This window comes from Oryza brachyantha, chromosome 7, assembly GCF_000231095.2.
Source record: "Oryza brachyantha chromosome 7, ObraRS2, whole genome shotgun sequence".
Classification (NCBI taxonomy): domain Eukaryota; kingdom Viridiplantae; phylum Streptophyta; class Magnoliopsida; order Poales; family Poaceae; genus Oryza; species Oryza brachyantha.
In genome coordinates, this window is record NC_023169.2 from 2,564,580 (window position 1) to 2,584,157 (window position 19,578).

The 19,578-nt window shown below is 39.7% G+C and overlaps 3 protein-coding genes across 3 annotated transcripts; 1 reads left to right on the plus strand and 2 right to left on the minus strand.

The window, feature by feature from the left end:
• Positions 1-548: 548 nt before the first annotated feature.
• On the plus strand, positions 549-10,223 carry LOC102703989 (MMS19 nucleotide excision repair protein homolog). The gene is made up of 21 exons (XM_015839780.2): positions 549-899; positions 1,286-1,348; positions 1,432-1,486; positions 1,968-2,065; positions 3,195-3,353; positions 3,447-3,506; positions 4,166-4,354; positions 4,482-4,535; positions 4,695-4,781; positions 4,881-5,610; positions 6,283-6,656; positions 6,735-6,799; positions 7,128-7,230; positions 7,370-8,232; positions 8,683-8,758; positions 8,896-9,007; positions 9,138-9,214; positions 9,306-9,386; positions 9,775-9,854; positions 9,925-10,031; positions 10,132-10,223. Exons 1-20 carry the CDS (start codon positions 822-824, stop codon positions 9,938-9,940), a joined length of 3,420 nt encoding a protein of 1,139 aa, XP_015695266.1. The 5' UTR covers positions 549-821; the 3' UTR covers positions 9,941-10,031; positions 10,132-10,223.
• Positions 10,224-10,783: 560 nt separating this feature from the next.
• On the minus strand, positions 10,784-12,438 carry LOC102721658 (protein LIFEGUARD 2-like). Its single transcript, XM_006657434.3, has 4 exons — positions 12,120-12,438; positions 11,904-12,017; positions 11,277-11,437; positions 10,784-11,153 (listed from the first exon to the last, which is right to left on the minus strand). The coding sequence occupies exons 1-4, from the start codon at positions 12,436-12,438 to the stop codon at positions 10,947-10,949; spliced, it is 801 nt and encodes a 266-aa protein (XP_006657497.2). The 3' UTR covers positions 10,784-10,946.
• Positions 12,439-13,465: 1,027 nt separating this feature from the next.
• Positions 13,466-16,131, minus strand: LOC102721941 (protein LIFEGUARD 2-like). The gene is made up of 4 exons (XM_006657435.2): positions 15,729-16,131; positions 15,202-15,315; positions 13,992-14,149; positions 13,466-13,906 (listed from the first exon to the last, which is right to left on the minus strand). Exons 1-4 carry the CDS (start codon positions 15,994-15,996, stop codon positions 13,703-13,705), a joined length of 744 nt encoding a protein of 247 aa, XP_006657498.1. The 5' UTR covers positions 15,997-16,131; the 3' UTR covers positions 13,466-13,702.
• Between the last annotated feature and the right edge of the window lie 3,447 nt (positions 16,132-19,578).

Consider the following 19,578-nt stretch of genomic DNA (forward strand, 5'->3'; position numbering starts at 1 on the left):
CCAAGGCTACTTTGATTCAAAGGAATTTTATAGGAATTTTAGAGAATTTTATTCTTATAAAAATTTTTCCTATAAAGCCCTTTAAATCAAAGGAATGAATTCTATAAAATTCCTATGGAATGAATCTTTCTATACAAGTTTTGGAGGAAATTTAACAAGATGTTGAACCTCATGAAAAAAATCCTTTGAGTCTATCTCTCTCCTCAAATTCGTGTGTTTTTTCCTATGGTCCAATCAAACGGTCATTTCTATGTTTTTCCTGTGTTTTGCAATCCTTTGTTTTACACTTACATTCATGTTAGAATCCTATATTTTTCTATTCCTTCGTTTTTTTCATTCCTGTTATTTAAATGGGCCCTAAATAGAACTATCAACGCCCAGTCGAAGGCAGGCTAAGAGGTCACGTGATACTGAGGTCCATACGCATCGCGACAAAAAATATCCGTATTTATAGCGTTTCTAAATAAGCCGTCATACTTTTTTTTCTTTTATTTTAAAAACGTAAAAGATGACTTGGAAACAGAGAAAAAAAAAGTAGAGAAGAGAAAAGAAGAGTAAAAAAGAAAACGGAAAACCCTCCCACGCCCGCCGCCTCGCTCCCGCGAGTCTCGCCCCTGCCCCTCCGCCGGCGCTACCACCGCCGCCCCGCCGCCCCCCGGCCCGCGCGCGCGTCCACTCCACCACGTGCCGTCCCAGCGCCTCGTGCTTCGCCTCCACGGGCCTCCCCGTCCTCCGGAGTCCGAACTGCTCCTGGTAGCAAAAACCCTAAAACCCCCACTGACCGGGGAAGCTTTCGTCGCCACAGCTCGCGGCGGCAGTCAATGGCGAAGGTCCCTCTCGCCCAATGGGTTTCCCATGTGGAGGCCTTCGTCGACGTCTCCCGCGCCCCGGCCCAACACGTGCGTCCCCTTCTCCAATCCCCCCCCCCTTCCCCTCTCCTTCATCGGGTTCTGAATGCGTGCAGCTTTGCTTTGCTTTGCTTCAAATTCTTTTTTTTTGTTTCAATAATGTGACAAGAATATCTCGACTATGATTATATCTTTTTTGGGGGGTAATTGCCATTATTGATAGCAAGTCCTGGATTCTACGGGCTCTTTTGGTATTGGAGCTTCTTACTGTCAAGAAAAAAAAAAGTGTAATATGGTGTAGATGTATCTCTAGGTTAATGCATTGGACGAATGCTGCTGCCGACTTGCTTAATTTTTTTTCTTGGAATACATGCTATTGATTGTTGGACTAGTTCGTTGTTGATTCTAATATTGTAAATGGTGTGCGTGTGCAACAGTCTGCCAGCGTGGACGCCCTTGCTGCCTTGGTGAACAAAGACAAGCTGACCCTCTTCGATTTGGTGCATGCCAGTCTTGAATGTTATATATGAGTTAGGAAAGGTAGTTGTTTTCCGGTCTATCTCATTGTTGATTTTATTTTCAGGTGTCAAATATGGAGATGTACTTGACGACGACGGACCACGTTGTTAGATCCAGAGGTTACTTTTTGGCATTGCTTTATTTTTGTATGTTCTGGGTTATTTTTGTGAGAAACAATCAACTTCAATGCAAGTAAAAGCTATAATATTTGCGGGTTAGATTATGGATATCGTTCCTTAACAGGTATTTGTTGCTAGACTCTCTTAGTATTGCTGGCACATTTCTAGAAGATGTATGAGACAATCTCTATTCTTGGTGAACATTATTACAGGTCTCTTCTTATATACAAAACTAAGCTTCAACCACACATTCCCACACACTGGTTTGGTTGCTTATGGAAACTAAAAAGGGGGAATGAAAAATGAGCATGGTGTTTTCTGGAATCACTGATTATATTTACAAAAATGCGAATTATTTCCAGTCAGGCAGTCACTATTTTCTTGTTGTGTGACCGGCCAAACTTCTCTTGCTTGACTCGAATCTGGTAGGCTTCTAGTGGTTCATATAACTGTTTGTCAACAATCTACCTTTCTTTTGCAGGAATCTTGCTTCTGGGGGAAATCTTGTGTCAAATTTCATTCAAACAGTTAGATGTTAATGCTATTTCAACATTGTCAGACTTCTTTATATCAAGATTGGTAAGTCTAATAATGTGAACTTTGGCTATTTCCTTTCAATCTACTGTTGTCAGCTCCTGTCACTTCAGTACTTCACTATAAAAAGACATCCGGTGTGTTTCTCTTTGTTGCTTGACATTTGATGCACAGGCACAACTTCTCAAACAAGTAAATCAACGGTTCTCCTCTCTCACTTGATTAAATTAGTTAATGTGACCTTCTACTGTTGAATCTCTCCTTGTCAAATATGGAATGATATCAAATACCTGACGGATAAGGATGTAAAACTAAGGAAGAAAATATCACAGATTTGTTGAAATTCTTAGTGTGATGCTTTCTTGGGAAAATTAAACACAGAAATATATTTTTCATTACTTTTTCTCCACATATAAACAACCAAACCTCCACATCTTTGATTCCAAATTCTCAACCCTTAGTGAAAATCATCAACATCATAGATTTCCAGCAATGCTAAATGTTCTGTGGACTATGACTTGCTGACCGACGGGCCTCATGTTATCTTTATTCAAATGATTGAGTTCTGGTCACTGTTAGGTTCTAAGATGAGCTTATGATTACTTTGTACATGCCACATATATTGGAGCAGTCAGAATTGTGTTATTTATTTATTTATTTATTTTGTTGGGGGGGGGATCACATTCTGAGTAAAAAAGGGAACACAGTTTTAATTAGTATTGTAGCCTCATAGAAGAAATAGGCAGTGAATTTCATTTTTCATCATCTCAAAAAAAGTTACAACTTCAAGAGTTGTTAGTGAAAGAACATTTGACTGGATTCTCATTTGATTAAAGAAAAAAAGTTTCGCCTAGGTGACCGAACTTGGTTCTAGATTAGCCACTCTTTAGTTAGTTAGTTTGCATAGATTGGACCCTAGTGTCATTCTAAAGAATACTCTCCATGCAAATTGCTTTGAGATAGTTTAGTAGTTCTTATTTTTCACATTTTTTATTTTTTATCTGACAAAAACATTGTGTTAAGCAGATTTGTGTGCACAACATCTGAATATATGATAACCCCTGTTAAATTGTATTTATGTCTCATGGTATGTTAGACTGTAATTATATCTATCTAATGGTGCCCGTCCTTTTATTATCACAGCAGTAATCATGCTTTTTTTTTTGCATATCAGTCAGATTGGCAAGCACTTCGAGGAGCACTTGTTGGGTGTTTGGCTTTGTTGCGCAGAAAACAGACTGTTGGTAGCATCATCATTGCTGATGTCAAAAGACTTCTCGAGACTTTCTTGCAGAATGTCCAAGTCCAGTCACTTGCAGCTGCTGATCGCAAGGTTCTGTGATTATTTAGTGCAGAAATGCTTAAACAAGATTTTATCCTCACTCCAATCCATTGACAGATTTTCATCTTTTTATTCTCTTTCCAGCTATGCTTTCAAATTCTGAACTACATACTGGATCACTATCCAGAGGCTGTCAAAACATTGGTATGGTGCTAAATCAGTATCTGGACAATAGTAGATCACTGCATTATACTGAAATTATCTCAGCTAGTCATTATTTTTACAGAAACAACAGTGCTTTTTATCAACCTATATGTGCATTATCTAATAACTATATCACCAACATAGCTTTTCACTTCCTTTGCTTTGATATCCTATTTTTTAATGTTGCTATTATTCCTCTGGTTTGTTAGCACTTCCCTCATCTGGCAATCACAATTCTTCTATTCTGAAAATTTGACTCTTTTGAATTACCATACAACATGCTTTGTATAAAATATGAGAACTCTCCAATAATACTGCAAGCATAAATGGCAAAGTATTTAAGAATTAACAACATTATGGGTACTTACGAAGTATACCTTGTGAATGGGGGAGTGCCAACTATTCAAGAGTGGAAAGAATACAATTTCATTTGTTATCAGCCTCTGACATGGAGGCTCAGTTTGTATTTCACTGCCAGTGTGTTAGTTTATGTTCCTTATTTGATTTTTGAATGCATAGTATCCTCATTTCTGAATTGTAAGGATTTGACATGGAGGCTCAGTTTCCTTTTCACTGTCAATCTGTTAGTAACTTTATAGTCCCCTTGGAATTTTGCAAAGATGACTACAAACCAATGCACGTTCAATTGTAATGTCTAGGTTGATGAGCTTCTGTACGGAATCTGTGAAGCCATTGATGAAGAAAAGGACCCAGAATGCTTGAAGCTTTCATTTCATTTGGTGGAAGCTGTCATGAAGCTATTTCCAGATCCATCTGGTTTGGCAACACAATATGCAAGCGAAGTTTTTGAGATTCTGAGTAAATATTATCCGATATACTTCACACATGTATGCTGATTGACCACTTTGACTCTCGAGGCATTTTCATGTTCTATTTTATAAGTAGCTGTTCTCGGTCTTCATTTCATCAAACTTTGAAGTAGCATATTGATCATTTGCGCTGTTGTGTATGCAGGGAGTGGGTGATGATTTGGACGCTACAAGAGATGACCTTTCTAAGGCACTAATGGTATAAATATGGATATATATTATTCCGCTGAATATGATCTGATAGTGTTTGATCTTTATGTTATCTGCTACCACTAGATTTTCTTGTCATGCTAGCGAATGAAGTAAGGCTTCCTATTATTGTATTTTCCTGGCTAACAGTCTGTTTAAATCTATACAGCATGCCTTTTGTTCAACCCCATATTTTGAGCCCTTCGCAATTCCTTTGCTTCTAGATAAACTTTCTTCTTCTCTTCCATTAGCCAAGGTTAGTAGCTAAACTTACTACATTGCTTATGCTTCAACAATTTTCCGAAAGAGAAATCCTGTCTGTTGTTTTTTGCTGAAGTACCCACCTTCTTTACAGCTTGATTCTTTAAAATATCTGGATAATTGCATCCGCTGCTATGGTGCAGACAGAATGGGCGGACATGCAACCACTATTTGGTTTAAGTTGAAAGAAGTGATTTTTAGCCTTCCCACGGACCAAATTTTGTCAACCTCAGGGTCATCTAAAGACATGGAGAAGAATAACAATCAAATAGTATCAGAAGCTCTCACTTGTTTGAAGACAGCTATTACTCATATGGGTCCTTTAGATGAAAATCGTTTGATCAATTTAATCTTGCTGGATGAGGACATTGTGAGTAGCATCCATTCTGTGGAAAGTGAAGAAACCTCTGTTTTGACTTTACAAAACCTGATTCAACTACATGCCCTTGGAAGTGTTATTTCTATTCTTGCTGAATCATCTGCATATTTCTGCACTAGAGTTCTTCAAGCGCATTTCGTGCGCTTGGTAGATAGTTTGGAAATCTCAGCTGGTCGTGGATCTCAACACTTGAATAATCGCAGTGGATCTTCTGCTCCTATTAACTATGGTGCGCTCTATTTATCTGTCCAAATGCTTTCATCCTGTCGAGAGGTGGCCTTGGCATATCAAGAAGATTTTTCTCCAATTAAATCAGCAAAGGAGTCTTGGTGGCTTATCTTAGAAAAAAAAATGGATTCAATAATCCATCTTCTTCAATCTGTATTGACCATTGATTCTCAGCCTGCCCAGTCAGCACTCAGGCAAGATTATGTTTCATGTGCTGGTATGTCTAAGTATAATTTAGTAATTTACCACATGCGATATTTTGTGAACCGATATGTACCTGTGAGGCGTCAAAAAATTCAAAACTCTTTTGATCCATGTTTTTAGGTGTGTTTGCTTCAGATAATTCGTTTTTCAAGTATTACACCTCAAGTTGTAAATACATTAAAGTGCACATAGTACCAATATCTATGTCCTGCACCCTTCCAATGCCCCAATCTACTCATTATGTCTGTTCGTTAACTCTGCCATTTTTTGCTTCTTAGGTTACATCTTGTACCTCAAGGTCATGTTTAACACTACCTCCGAGCTACTTTGGGTTTGTCCTAAGTCAAACATCTATAAGTTTGACCAAGTTTATAAAAAAATACAATGAAATTTCAACACAAAATAAATATAATATAAGAATATATTCAATGGTAGATTTAATGATACTAATTTTTGTGTTATTGATGTTAGTACATTTTTCTATAAACTTGGTGAAATTTGAAGAGTTTTGACTTATAACAAACCCAAAATGACTTATAGTATGAAACGGAGGAAGTACTAAATGTTTAGTTAATGGAGCTATTAATTTTTCAACTTGCTGTCAGTAGATCCTAGTGTTTTTTTAGAATCAATGTAGGTTGAGCTCTCTATCCTAATTTGGCTATTTATTGCAAACGGTTTGCAGTGAAGGGTTTGATAACCATTGCAACTTTCCCGGAACAATGTTCACCTCTATCAGCAAATGCATACGAGGAGGTTCTGTTGACACTTACTTCAGTAATTATGAGCAAGTGTGAAAATGTGCATTTGTGGAGATTGTCATTGAAAGCATTGACCAGCATTGGCTCATCCATTGTGGAGTTTCATGCTTCTCAAAAGGAAAATATTTACAACAAAGTAGTTGTTGACAAGATTATTTCTCTGGATGAACCTTATGATACTTCGATACCCCTCAACCTAAGACTTGAAGCATGTTTCGAAGTTGGTACTTCAGGTTCAAACAGTATGTTAAGGGTTGCTAGATCTCTTGAAGAAGCTGTTGTCAGCAGTATTTCTGAGGCAGGACTTCCCCTGTTGTTTTGTCTCTTTCATGTTCCATTTCTATGAGCAACTGAACAAAATATTTGATTGATGCAGGTTAATGGAAGAACAGGCTGCACAGTCCATCTGCTTGAATGCTACTGTGGTCGGGTCCTTCCTTGGTATGTGAAACTTGCCTTTTAGTATCTAGTTCTATATTGGGAGATGGGTCGAGACAAGTCTGTGATGTAAAAATCTTTCTCGGATTATGCAAACCTAACTGTAGAAAATATTACATAAACTTAATGAGTAAATTTGATGAGTAAATAGCTTAAGCCTAAACATGCTTCCATGTTTCAGTGGTAGATTTCTCAAACATGGCTAGCACAAATGACCATGATAATGGCATGCTTAATACGTGTGGACAGCACTAATTTCCAATCTTTTTGATAGGATATGTAATATGTGGATCAAACTATCATTTCACATGCAACTGTCTCCTTTATGCAGGTTGTTTACTTTTGGTGGTGTCAATGAACTTGCTTTGAACTTTGCTGTGCGTCTCTGGAATGAAATTAGGGACTTGGCTATTTCAGATAGAATCAGATCACAGGTGAAGCTCTATCAAATTGAGTCTCTGCTAATTAAGTTGACTTATTGACAATTAGATGTCCTCATATATATATGATTTTACAGAGAATTGAGTGTATAATCATGAAAACCTTAAAAATCTCTCTCTCTCTCTCTCTCAGGGTCTTCTTAGCTCACTAATGATGGGAATGAAGCTTTTAGTTGGAATCTGCACAGAGGAACAACAGTCATTGATTGTTCAGAAAGCATATGGCACAATATCGTCGATGCTATCACTTCCTGTGATATCAATGGCACAGCATCTTTTGGCTGTCAATGAGCCAGTTCCTTTATACTCTGTTCATGATACACCTATTGTGTGTATGCTTTCATCGGTCATAGTTGGTCTTCGGCCTCAAACACCTCTACCAGATATGATGATGATTATTAATCTCTTTACAGCATTCCTACTGAAAGGGCAAATCCCAGCTGCCCATGCATTAGCTTCCATTTTCAACAAAAATCTACAAATTTCAGAATTCTCACATGAGAATAGATTGGATAAAGTGCTTGATACTATTCTTGAGAGGTGTTTCTCAACTATATCATTGCGAAGCAGTATGAAGATATCTCTCTCTCATGCTGCCCGTCCAGATGATGCTAATTGCTCGGAGAGCTTGTCTGGAAGCATTGATTCAAAGGATGATATTATGGCTGGCTTGGCATGGCTTGGCAAAGGATTGCTTATGAGAGGAGATGAAAAGGTGAAGGATGTTTCAATGTTTCTTCTTAAATGCCTATGCTCGGATCAGAGTTTGGCTGGCATTTCATCCCACCAGGAAGAACATGATATCAATGATTCATCATGTGCCTCTCTTGCAACATCTGCAGCTGATGCATTCCATGTGATGATGAGTGATTCAGAAGTTTGCCTGAACAAGAAGTTTCATGCAAGAATAAAACCATTGTATAAGCAGCGTTTCTTCTCAATATTGATGCCAATTTTTATCTCCAAAATCAAGGAATCTACTGTGATGGTAACAAAGTATGTATCTACATTCATACTGCTTTCTCCTATTATTGAGAGCAATAGCTGTAGGTTTGTTTGGTTTCATGCTTCTGTAACTTTGTCCTGCTCAATGTGTCATTATTATCTCCTATTATTCTATTATATCTTTTCTCGTAATGTTTTTAGTGGGTACTCATGTTAGTGGAAAGAAGCGACATGGCTGCATCATTTCTGATATCAAAATGATACATAGCAAAGTTCAGGGATAACAATTCAAAATGTGGACTGCTGTAAAAGAGACATTTATGCCAATTTGTTTTTTGGAAAGGCATTTCTATTGACACCTTTTGTTTCTGGATTTAAGTTTATTGATATTGCTTGGCAATGACCTTTATATTTATGAATTTAGGAATTGTTCCTATGTATTTGGAACCTTTTCCAAATGTAATTTCTTACAAGTTACTGAGAAAATGTCATTCTCTGCAGATTTGTTTTGTATCGAGCTTTTGGGCATATCATTTCCAATGTTCCAGTACCAGCAGTTATAACAGAAGCCCATAAGGTTAGTTCTTGATTATAATACATACTATTACTTTTGCAATACTAAAATTAACGTGGACATCATTTGTTGGTTCATACATTCAGACCACGCTAAATTGCTAATCAGTTCATTGTTTTTGTTCCCCTGTTTTGTTTCAGATTTTACTTGTGATGGTTGATAGCTTAGCTAAATTAAGTCAGGATATTAAGGATAAAGATCTAGTGTATAGTATGTTGCTCGTCTTGTCTGGAATGCTTATGGATGAAAAAGGTGAGATCATTATTATTTTGTTCTATATTCATGTTCATTTTTGTTGTGTGGTCACTGGCTCACCGCTGCAAAATTGATGTGCAGTATTTGATCTTGTTGCTAACTTATCATTTCCCTTTTTCCTATGCAGGCAAAGAATGCATTGTGGAGAATATCCATATCGTCGTCAATGTTCTCGCACAGCTTGTATCGTATCCTCACATGATGGTACCTTGGTGTTATTTGTATTCACCCTTCAATACCAACTGGTCAATCGTTCTGTTTATGTAATTAACATGTCTTTTCGCCCTTCCTTTAGGTTGTTCGCGAGACAGCCTTACAATGTTTTGTTGCCATGTCTAGTCTTCCTCACTCAAGAATTTATCGCATGCGACCACAGGTAATTTTGATGTTAGCGTGATTATTTTCTTTGGAAAAATATGCATGTGGTATGGCCTGTAGTATCCTCTGTGGAAATATATGCGTGTAATATGGTCTGGAGTAGGCGTAAGGTTGTCAACTGTTGCTATGGGCCTTATGGCTCGTGGATAGTTGCCTCTGTATTGGCAAAGATAATAAGGCGTCATGCAGTTTTAGCACAAATAGATAAATGCAATAAAATGCAACTTACCATTCTTCCTTGTAAGGTCATATTTTTTAGTTTGGGGGCAGAATTCAGATGTAATTTATGTGAGATTGAGGGTGTCTTGATGTAGCCAACTGTCATTAAACGAGAATAGAAGTTATCAAATTGAAAACACTTATATGACAAAGGCATGCTCCTGCAGATCCTACAAGCTGCAATCAAGGCTCTTGATGATAAGAAAAGGACAGTTCGTCATGAGGCTGTTCGGTGTCGACAAACATGGTAAGAGAACTCAATCATCTTTGGAGCTAAGGACCTGGTCTTATGATTCATTCCCATCATTTACCTGCAGGAAATCATATGCTTAAACGTAGTGTTGATCTTATGGGGGTGGCATTGTTTGGGTTTCGGTAGAGCTTACTAGGTGATCCTGGTGGCCATTGATGAGGTACAAGATTGGTATGTCATGCTACCATTTTCTGTTCATTTCAACAGCTCAACTTCTTTATTCCCATACCATTCCAGATTAATTAGCTGTCAGCTCTATGCACATACACAGGCATGGTATGCCATTGCGCGACGACTCAGCAGCTGAACACACCTCTGAAATCTGTTGTCCATTTGCATGGGGGCTATTGAGAGTTCTGGATGGAGTTTGGTGTGATTCACCTTAGGAAACGGTGGACAATGACTTGCTGACTTGCACCAAGAACACCTTGGGGAGAATCTGGTTAACCTTATTCTCGGTCCTTATTCAAGGACTGTGAGTCGACTTCGTTCGAGATCATAACCCAAGGCCACCTATTTATTACACGGGCTTTTACTGTGGTGGGATAATATGTTATCATCTCTGAAGAATTCAGTTCAAACCATGTCTCCTGCATGTATGCCAGTGCAGTAGCATCGTTGTGGATTGCTTTTCTGTGCAACTTGTTAAAGTCTGATCTCTCCCTGCCAATTCTTGAATATGCTGAAAATATCGAATTTTTGATGGCTTGAAATCAAAATACTATTGTAAGAGCTAGATGCACCTCACATACAATGCATCAACTAAATTGTGTTGAGACAACATCATAAACAGTTGCAGCATTTTATTGCTATTACTGAAAGGTGTCCATATATACTTTACCCGAAATGCATACTATAAAATCGGAAAACAACATGATAGCTACATCATGTTTCCTAGAGAAAGCTCAGAGTCTGCTTTTCAGCCGTTTGGATCTTTTTTGCCATTATGATAGTGATATTATAATCACTGATATATGGGTCTTGATATGTGGGTCTTATCGATGATGATATCTATATGTTAGTGACTGTAATGACAGATTGATCTCAATCGGCTTTTCAGCAGTGTACCCATCTCCTCCAAACAATCTATGAATCTGAAGCGTCGAGTGCAGTGACGACGGCCATGAAGACGTTGACGGTGTCGAGGTAGAGGGAGATGGCCGCCGCGACGTACTCGTCGTAGGCGTGCCTCTTGATCAGGTTGTCGGTGTCGTAGATGATGAAGCCGGAGAACACCAGCGCCGCCGCGCACCCGAACACCGTCGTCCCCACCTTCCCCATTGGCAGCAACATCTTTTGTGTCCAAAAAAAGTTGCCAATTTTATAAATATTCAGGATGAAATTTTTGCAATAAATATTCATTTGGATATGAACTTTTTGCGGCCGAGATATATATTGTTTGGTTGGTTGTATGACCTGGATGAAGCCGTAGAGCACGAGGACGAGGAAGGCCGCGACCAAAAACGGGCGGAGGAAGCTGAAGTCATGGCCTCTCTCGGCCGCACAGAATGTGTAGAGTGTTAAGCCCAGGACCACCGCAAATGTTAGGGATGCTGCTTCGATTATGACAATGCCGGCTTGTTTTGGAAAAGAAAAAAGAATGAGCTATTAATTTCATGATTTCGATCCCATTCGGTTGTTTATTTTTAAAAGAATGGTATCATGTTGTTTGATTAATTGTACATATGTGTTTATTCATAGGGCATTAGTCTCGAATCTTGATAGGTGATAGACATCTCGATACGAGATTCTATCACACTCATCTTTTTGTTTTTATTTACATTTATAATTTAAAATTTTCAACCTTAAATTTAGAGTCAATTTTAGGGTTTTTTAATCAAAGTTTGTTTTCGGATTTTACATTTAGAACGCTAAAAATAAGTTCATAAATTATTTTCTATTTATAAATATGTCGTTTGAGGAAAAAAACAAACAATTAGGGCCTATGCCCATTTGGAATGCAGGAATGAATTTCATGGCAAACTTATAAGAAACTGAATATTATATCCATGATCAAACTGTGGGGGATCATACGTTAATCACCTTTGACAGAGAGGCAGCCCAAGGCAATGGCGCAGCTCATGCAAATGGTGAACATGGCTAGAAGGACGAGGTTGATGGGGTGCTTCTTACGGAGAAACATCGTCGGCAGCATCACTGTTCCATCAATTCATGTCACCACCACAGTAATTAATTAATTAGTTATATTAATTAACAGCCATGCATATCCATGTGATGTGATGAACGACGGCGGGTCACCGATGAGGGGGGCGACGATAACGGCCACGAAGGCGGCGAGCGACGCCGGCGTGCGGGCGAGGAAGAAGCGGCGGATGGCCGGGACAGAGTAGAAGGCGGCGGCCACGGCGACGGTCACCACCAGCTGCATCGCCACGATCGCGTACACCTTGCGGATGAACGCCCACCGGAGCTCCGGCCTCTCGATCAAGTACGGGCACGCCACTTCGCCGCCGCCGCCGCCGCCTCCTGCCACCGTCGCCGGCGGTGGCGGCGGCGGCGGGAAGCTGCTGCTGCCGGCGGCCTGAGCCTCCGCGTCGTGGTGGCCGTGCTTACCCATACTAGTGACGCATATGCACTCACTCACTTGGACGGTGGCGAGGACGACGGAGAGATGGCGGGAGTGACCGATGCCACGTGGCGCCAGATCTCTCTCTTTCTATTGATGCTCCGTTTGAAACGGTTTTCCGATGGTTGGCAAAAGAATTTCAAATATGAATACTCAGCTCCGTTCATTTGTCAACGTACATATATATGTTTACATCTATAACATCTGCCACCTTGATATTAACTACTCCCTCCGTGCTTCCATAGTCCTACCTTCGTTCCGAAATAAGATCATTTTTCGGTTTTTTATACGATGTTTGGACTTTTCGTCTTATTTAAATTTTTTTGCGATTAATATTTTTGTTCTTGTTAGATGATAAAACATGAATAGTACTTTATGCGTGACTATTTTTTTTAAATTTTTTACATAATTTTTAAATAAAACAAATGGTCAAACGTTAAACACGGAAAAATGAAAAATAAAGTTATTATGGGACGGAGGTAGTATTATCTACTCCTTACGTTCCTAAATATTTAATACCATTGATTTTTTATATATATTTGGCTATTTATCTTATTTAAAAAATTTACATAATTACTAATTATGTTTATATTATTTTATTTATTGTTCAATATACTTTATGCATATATATAGCTTTACATATTTTTTTTAAAAAAAATAATTCAGATAGTCAAACATATATGAAAAATCAACCCAAACATTTAAGGAATATTAAAAATAAAACTTTTTAGTATTAACTATATATGTTCGTATGGATACTAATAAATAAATCTAGACATAATCACAATACGTAACAGATGGAGTATATAAATTTAGACCACACTAAATTCTTATGAAACAGAGGGAGTAACATTTACTTTTAAAGAATTGAAACAGGAGCAGAAATTCAAAAATCACTTTAGCGGATTAAATAATGTCAAAACATAAACAGAACCACAGAACCAGCAAAAGAGCAATAGCCTTCATCATCCAAAGATAAACCTGTCATCCATCCATCCATTCACCAATCCACCGTACATTAAAACAAACCCAAATCCAACATCATTTCCATTCATAGAATCTCTCTGTTCGTTCCTGTTTCCCTACGTAAATAAGATCACTTGGCTACTCATAAGTAAACCCAGCATGATAAAAGACCATACTACTAGCGACATCTATACATCTTGTTTTGAGTAGGTTACTCATGATAAAGGGGAGTGGCAGCATTTTCACGTTCACTGGTAGAAAGGTATGCACACGATGCGACGCGATGAGCTCAGTCGGCTGCCCTGAACAGGGTCATCAGGGAGAGGAAGAGGTTGATGACGTCGAGGTAGAGCGAGACAGCGGCCCAGACATACTGGTCATAGGTGTAGCGCTTGATGATGTTGTCCGTGTCGTAGACGATGTAGCCACTGAAGATGAGCGATGCAATTCCACCATAGATCATCTGAGAGATCTTGCCCAGTGGGAATAGGATCTGCAACGACAAAGCTCGGATCAGCATCGAATGATTGGAGTAGCGTAAGATCATGTTCGGAAGGGAACAATGCTCTGGATCTGACCTGGATGAATGCAAACACAAGCAGCACTATGAGGGAGGCGAACAGGAAAGGACCAAGGAAGCTGAAGTCACGGCCCCTCTTTGCAGCCCAGAATGTGTAGGCAGTCAGGCTAAACACAACCACTGTTGTAAGAATTGCAGACTCCAGAATGACCTTGCCTATTAAACAGCATATATATTACTGACCACCCGATCTTTTAGAAAAGAGTACCATTACCCGGCAAAGAAACAGCGGACTGAGCACAGACAGGATAAAGAGTAAGCAGCAGTATCTACTAAAAAGATCTACAGAAACATTGCTTGAAATGATTTGTACATAAGTGCTGTTTACCTGAACAACTTACATATAAATTTTAAATTTTAACCACCAACAGAACACAAACATACTAAAATCAGAAGCAAACAAGGTACACATCACCAAAGATCTTAGATGCCAGATGTATAAGATACTAGTCAAATTTCTACGCTTTCCAGCAGATAGCAGACAGATCACAATGTTCCAAAAATGATTGCTCAGATAGACATAGCATCCATATCAACTCACTTTAATCAAATGATATTAAGATGGAGTTTTTTTTATCTCATGTGAATAGTTTTAGGTTAGTACTGCAACCTAAAGTCCTTAACAACACCCTTATCAAACTATGCACAAGAGATTGTTAATTCTTTGGACCCAAACTACACATCATACTCAAATTGGTGCTGTCACAAGATGGTCTTGCACAGAATATTAGAACAGTGACAGAGTAAAAATAGTAAACAGGTTCCAAATAATATTCTATGGAGGCCAAAAGTATAATTCCATTCATTTGGATGTCTAAAAAGGTAAAGTAATACTTGTTCAAGACTCGGCTTTACAAAAGGCAAAAGGAGCCAACATTGATTAAATAAACTAACGTGCAAGCTGATTGTATTCCAAATATTTTTATAAGATTAAAAGAATAAGCAATGCTAAAAGAGGGAGATATTCCAAATGCTTCTGACTAGACAACCATATATCAAAGTCACAACAATCTACAGCTTGGCCTTACACAAAGACCTGGCAAAGTGTGCATTCCGACAATGTCTTGGAAATTTCCTATGTAGCCCCACCATAAGCATATTCTTTGCAAACTTAACAAGGCTAAAACAAAATATTAAATGCATTGACGCTGATATTCCAGAGGACTAGTATTGAAACACAAACGACGGTGAGATCGATGAACAATTACCACTGGTGAAAGCACATGTCATGCCAACAGCGAAGCTGATGGCGACCGTGAAGAGACCGAGCAAAATCAGGTTGACCGGGTGCTTCTGGTGGTAGAAGTACAGCGGGCAAAGCACTGCACACAAAAAAACACGCATCATTCTTCACTCAATCTTCATTGCAACCCAAGCAATCGAGCATAAAAAAATAATCTAATTCTAGTAAGCAAAACTAGGTCAAATTAGCCATTAGGAGTGTCATGCGAGCAAAAACACCACCCACCGCCACCATCCACGTCGCTTTGCCGGGACGCGACGGCATCAATACGCGGACGCACGAGACGATGCAGCACGCAAGCCAGCGTTTGATCCTTCACTACACTTCACACATTTTTGCAGGGAACATTTCGAGCGGAATTGGGGCGGGATCCGATTCGAAATTTGAACCGTACGCAACGCCGCGAACCCGAACTGATTCTTCGCTAAAAACACCCTCGAAACCCTAAAATTCGAAAATACAATCCAGCGGGAGGAGCGGAGGAGGACTCACCGATGAAGGGGAGGATGATGAGGAAGATGTAGAGCCCGATGCCGGCGTGGGAGGAGACGAAGAAGTGTGAGATGGCGCGGACCTTGACGACGACGGCAGCGACCGCGGCGGTGAGGAGGAGCTGCATGGAGAGGATGACGTAGATCTTGCGGATGAGCGCCCACCGCATCTCCGGCGGCTCCGTCATCCCCGGGTAGAGCTCCCGCGCCCCCGCGACGCCGCCCGAGGTCCCCGCCTCGACGTCGCCGCCCTTCTGGTACCGGAACATCTTGCCCCACCGCCCTGCCTCTGCCGACTCACCCTCTACTCTCCTCGGCTAGGGTTACGGCCTCCGCGGCGGCGGCGGCGACGACGACGGCGAAACTGATCGGAGACGGAGAAGACGAAGACGACTCTAACCACTATACATGGAGGGGATTAGGTCGCGTCCCACTTATAGGCGAGGCCACCGTGTGGCTGACAGGTGGGACCCAGATTGACCTGCCACGTGGGTCCAGCGGTTGTGTGGTCCACACGTCGGTGACTGAGGGTTTCTTTTTGGGTGGGTTAAAACTGCACCATTTTTTAAGGGGTTTACGAATTTGGAGTGTTTTGGTGGGTCCGGCCTGGCGGGTGGGGCCAGGGCAGCTCAGATGGGGGGCCGCGCTGAGGTGGCGGTAGGCGCACCGGATTCCGCGTGGAACGAGTCCAGGTCGCGTCGTGGAGCGGTTGCGGGCCCGCGTAGAGGCGTTAGCCGTTAGTCCACGCGCGCGCGGGTTCATGGAAATAGTCCATGGCGGTTTTTGCGTAGGCCAGATTGGGTGCGTAGGCCACGGCCCAATTATAAACGTGTGTGGGCCGTAACTTTGGCCCATCCAGACTAGGCCTGTGGATCCGGAAACGGGCCGAGCCCAACGTATGCGTCGCGATGTTGGGCTTTTGGAAGCAACATTTTGGGCCAATTTGCTGTCCTTTTTTCTCTTGCCGCTGAAGTGGGCTGGCCGGCCCACAAGCAAGTGACAAGTGAGAGAGCTCAATATGTATAGGGGAATAAATAAAATTAAGATATGCACATTACAATTTATTTTAGAACAAAGCCTATGTTACACCCTCGAACTATTTCGCTTGAGCAAGTATCCCACTTTACACCATAATTTTCAGCTTAAAATGGCATTTGTATAAAAGAGAAAAACGATACAAGTACCATAAATGAGTAAAGCAAAACCATTTTCAATAATTTACCCCCTTAAAATATGCACGAATTTTGCGTGCATTATAAACGGCCAGTTTTGCGACAGCGAGGTGGAAAGCACGAGGCGTGCAGAGGGCAGTGAGGTTTTTGTCGCCATGGTCGGGTAGCAAGCACAGAACAAGATGCATCGAGCAGCAAACAGAGACCCCTGGTATTTCTACGCTCCCGGTGCATGATCCATTGAGAGCAAGTTCAATGGTACGGTCAACTGCTACTGCCAGCCCTAATTCATCTATAGTTAATTTAATAGCCAAATCATATAATAGTTACCTACAAAATATTAATACATGGTATCATATGTTATACATACATTTGGTCTTGGAGCCCGTGTACAGCTAGCTTCACATCTCTTCGCTCTCATCTCTTGTCTCTTTAAAATATATTTACAGCTAGCTTATAGGCTGCTTGTACCTGCTCTCAGCACGATGGAAGCCGTATTCATGTCCCGATGCATGATCATTGTATTCAATTTCAGCCCGATGGAAGATCTTTTCTTCTAAACATGGTACGATTAGATGTAACGGCGCAAAAAATAGCGGAGAAACGCAACAATGTTTATGAGCAAGTTGAATAGTATAGCTAACGGTTGGCTATAAATTGTCTATAGCCAACTTAATAGTCAATTTATATAATAGTCATATAATACACAATTAATATCCGGTCCCACCTGTTATACGCACATACGTCTTAGAGTCTATGTTGTAGCTGGTTTCTAAGAGCAAGGCTAATAATATAGCCAACAAGCTGTATAAGATTTTTTTTAGTCTTCTTTTAGCTCACCCATACAGTAGTTAGCTCTTTATCATTAATGCAGGACCCACATGTCACTCTCATATAATTTCTTAGTTCTTGTATCCAAGTTGGCTATAAGATTACAGTCCACTACTCCTCTCTCTCCTCCCCTCTCTACTCCACATAAGCATTTAGCCAACTTACAACCTGTTATTTATATTTGCTCTAAGGCTGTGTTCGGTTCCCTCATTTCTAATCCTAGATTCTCTAGTTTTTCACACGCTAGCTTCCCAAACTACTGGTATATTTATATGAAAATTTTCTCTAGAAAAATTGTTTCAAAAATCATATTAATCTATTTTATATTTTTTAATAATTAAGTAATTATGTATTAATCAATTACTATATTTTTTATGCCGAATAACTAACCCACATCCTCCTCCTGCCAAACGCAACCTCAGACTCAATTAAGAGAGACGTTTCATAGTAAAAAATCGTCATACGTTATTATAGACTGAGAGGCAAAATCATATAGCTGGGAGATATACATGTCAGTAAGTGTAATGGTGTTAATACAATGATAGATAGAGGATATAACCTCGTAGAAGGCATGACAAACCGAAACTTTATCTAACTGTCAAATCAAATATCCTAGTACTTCCTATCTTTAAATATAAAGAATCCTAAATATTAATCTAGACGGATAAAATATCTAGTTTCAAATAATAAGACTATAAAGTTGTCAACTTCATCTTCAGATTTCTCTAAAGAGGACTAGTGCATTGCGAAATTCTCTAAGGAGGACGATGTGCAAAGTCAGGCATTGCAAATTAATCTGCAATGCACGCCAAATTCTTTTTTCAGAAAACATAATAAGTTCTTGATAATTAGTAAGTGTAGGGCAGCATCACACAAGAACACCATAATGATTCCCAGCGACCATTTCGATCGATCAATGCGTCTACATTAATCCTTGCCCTTTTTTCTAGTTGTGTGTACTTTCTTTTTCTTGGCCTCTTTTCAGCTCATCTTCTTCACTCTGCCTGTGCCCATCTCGTGACCCCATAAATCCAACCCAATCCATATCATCTATTAGCTGGTCCATCTGCCTCAGCTAACTTCTACTACTGGTCAGTAGATAAAAAGAAAAAAATGGGCTCCATCAGCTGAAATTGATTGGTAGTATGAATCATCACATGAGTTTGTTTAAGTGTGCATTTCATCATTAATACTCTCATTCTCATGTGTTTGATTAGCATTTTTTCTTTTGTTCCAAACAACTCGTTCACATGTACTCCCTCCGTCCCAAAACAAGCCAATCTTTCACATTTTATCTATAATGTTTGATTCTTTGTCTTATTCAAAAAAATTATGATAATATTTTTGTTTTTATTAGATAATAAATCATAAATAGTACTTTACGTGTGTCTAATTTTTTAAAAAAAATTAAATAAGACGGATGGTCAAACAGATTAGTTTGTTTTTGAATGGAGGGAGTATATGTAGTGCTAACTACCGTCAGTTTAGGTGCCATCCAACATGGTATAAATACAGCGATGTCTCCAGGAAGAAATGTACGGTTCAGAGGTTGTTACTGGTAGCTGCAATTGTCACTTCAATTCGATTTTTCTAGTTTAGATTCACCCGACACTCCCTAAAAAAAGTTTCAGAAACAAAAAAAATCTCTAAAACGAAACCTAATTTTAGGTTAGTTTCTGTCTCTCGATGCAACAAGTTCTTAACAAACGACAAACCATTCCAAACTCTCAGCTACCAGCTGACACCTGCACTTACTAATAATGTTTTTTTCTGCAGTAAAGAGCCTCATATGAACACATGAGACTTCACTTTCTTGTTTCAATTCTGTGTGGAGCGAAAAACTAAAAC

What these genes read in the sequence shown, in the direction of transcription:
- LOC102703989 (XM_015839780.2), top strand. Translation starts at nt 822, where the DNA reads ATGGCGAAGGTCCCTCTCGCCCAATGGGTTTCCCATGTGGAGGCCTTC. An exon ending in CCACGTTGTTAGATCCAGAG is followed by an intron (nt 1,487 to 1,967) that starts GTTACTTTTTGG and finishes TTTCTTTTGCAG; the next exon opens with GAATCTTGCTTCTGGGGGAA. An exon ending in TTTATCGCATGCGACCACAG is followed by an intron (nt 9,387 to 9,774) that starts GTAATTTTGATG and finishes ATGCTCCTGCAG; the next exon opens with ATCCTACAAGCTGCAATCAA.
- LOC102721658 (XM_006657434.3), bottom strand. Translation starts at nt 12,438, where the DNA reads ATGGGTAAGCACGGCCACCACGACGCGGAGGCTCAGGCCGCCGGCAGC. An exon ending in GGGCTGCCTCTCTGTCAAAG is followed by an intron (nt 11,438 to 11,903) that starts GTGATTAACGTA and finishes TTCCAAAACAAG; the next exon opens with CCGGCATTGTCATAATCGAA. An exon ending in TGCTCTACGGCTTCATCCAG is followed by an intron (nt 11,154 to 11,276) that starts GTCATACAACCA and finishes TGGACACAAAAG; the next exon opens with ATGTTGCTGCCAATGGGGAA.
- LOC102721941 (XM_006657435.2), bottom strand. Translation starts at nt 15,996, where the DNA reads ATGTTCCGGTACCAGAAGGGCGGCGACGTCGAGGCGGGGACCTCGGGC. An exon ending in CATCATCCTCCCCTTCATCG is followed by an intron (nt 15,316 to 15,728) that starts GTGAGTCCTCCT and finishes TTTTGTGTGCAG; the next exon opens with TGCTTTGCCCGCTGTACTTC. An exon ending in TTGTGTTTGCATTCATCCAG is followed by an intron (nt 13,907 to 13,991) that starts GTCAGATCCAGA and finishes TTGTCGTTGCAG; the next exon opens with ATCCTATTCCCACTGGGCAA.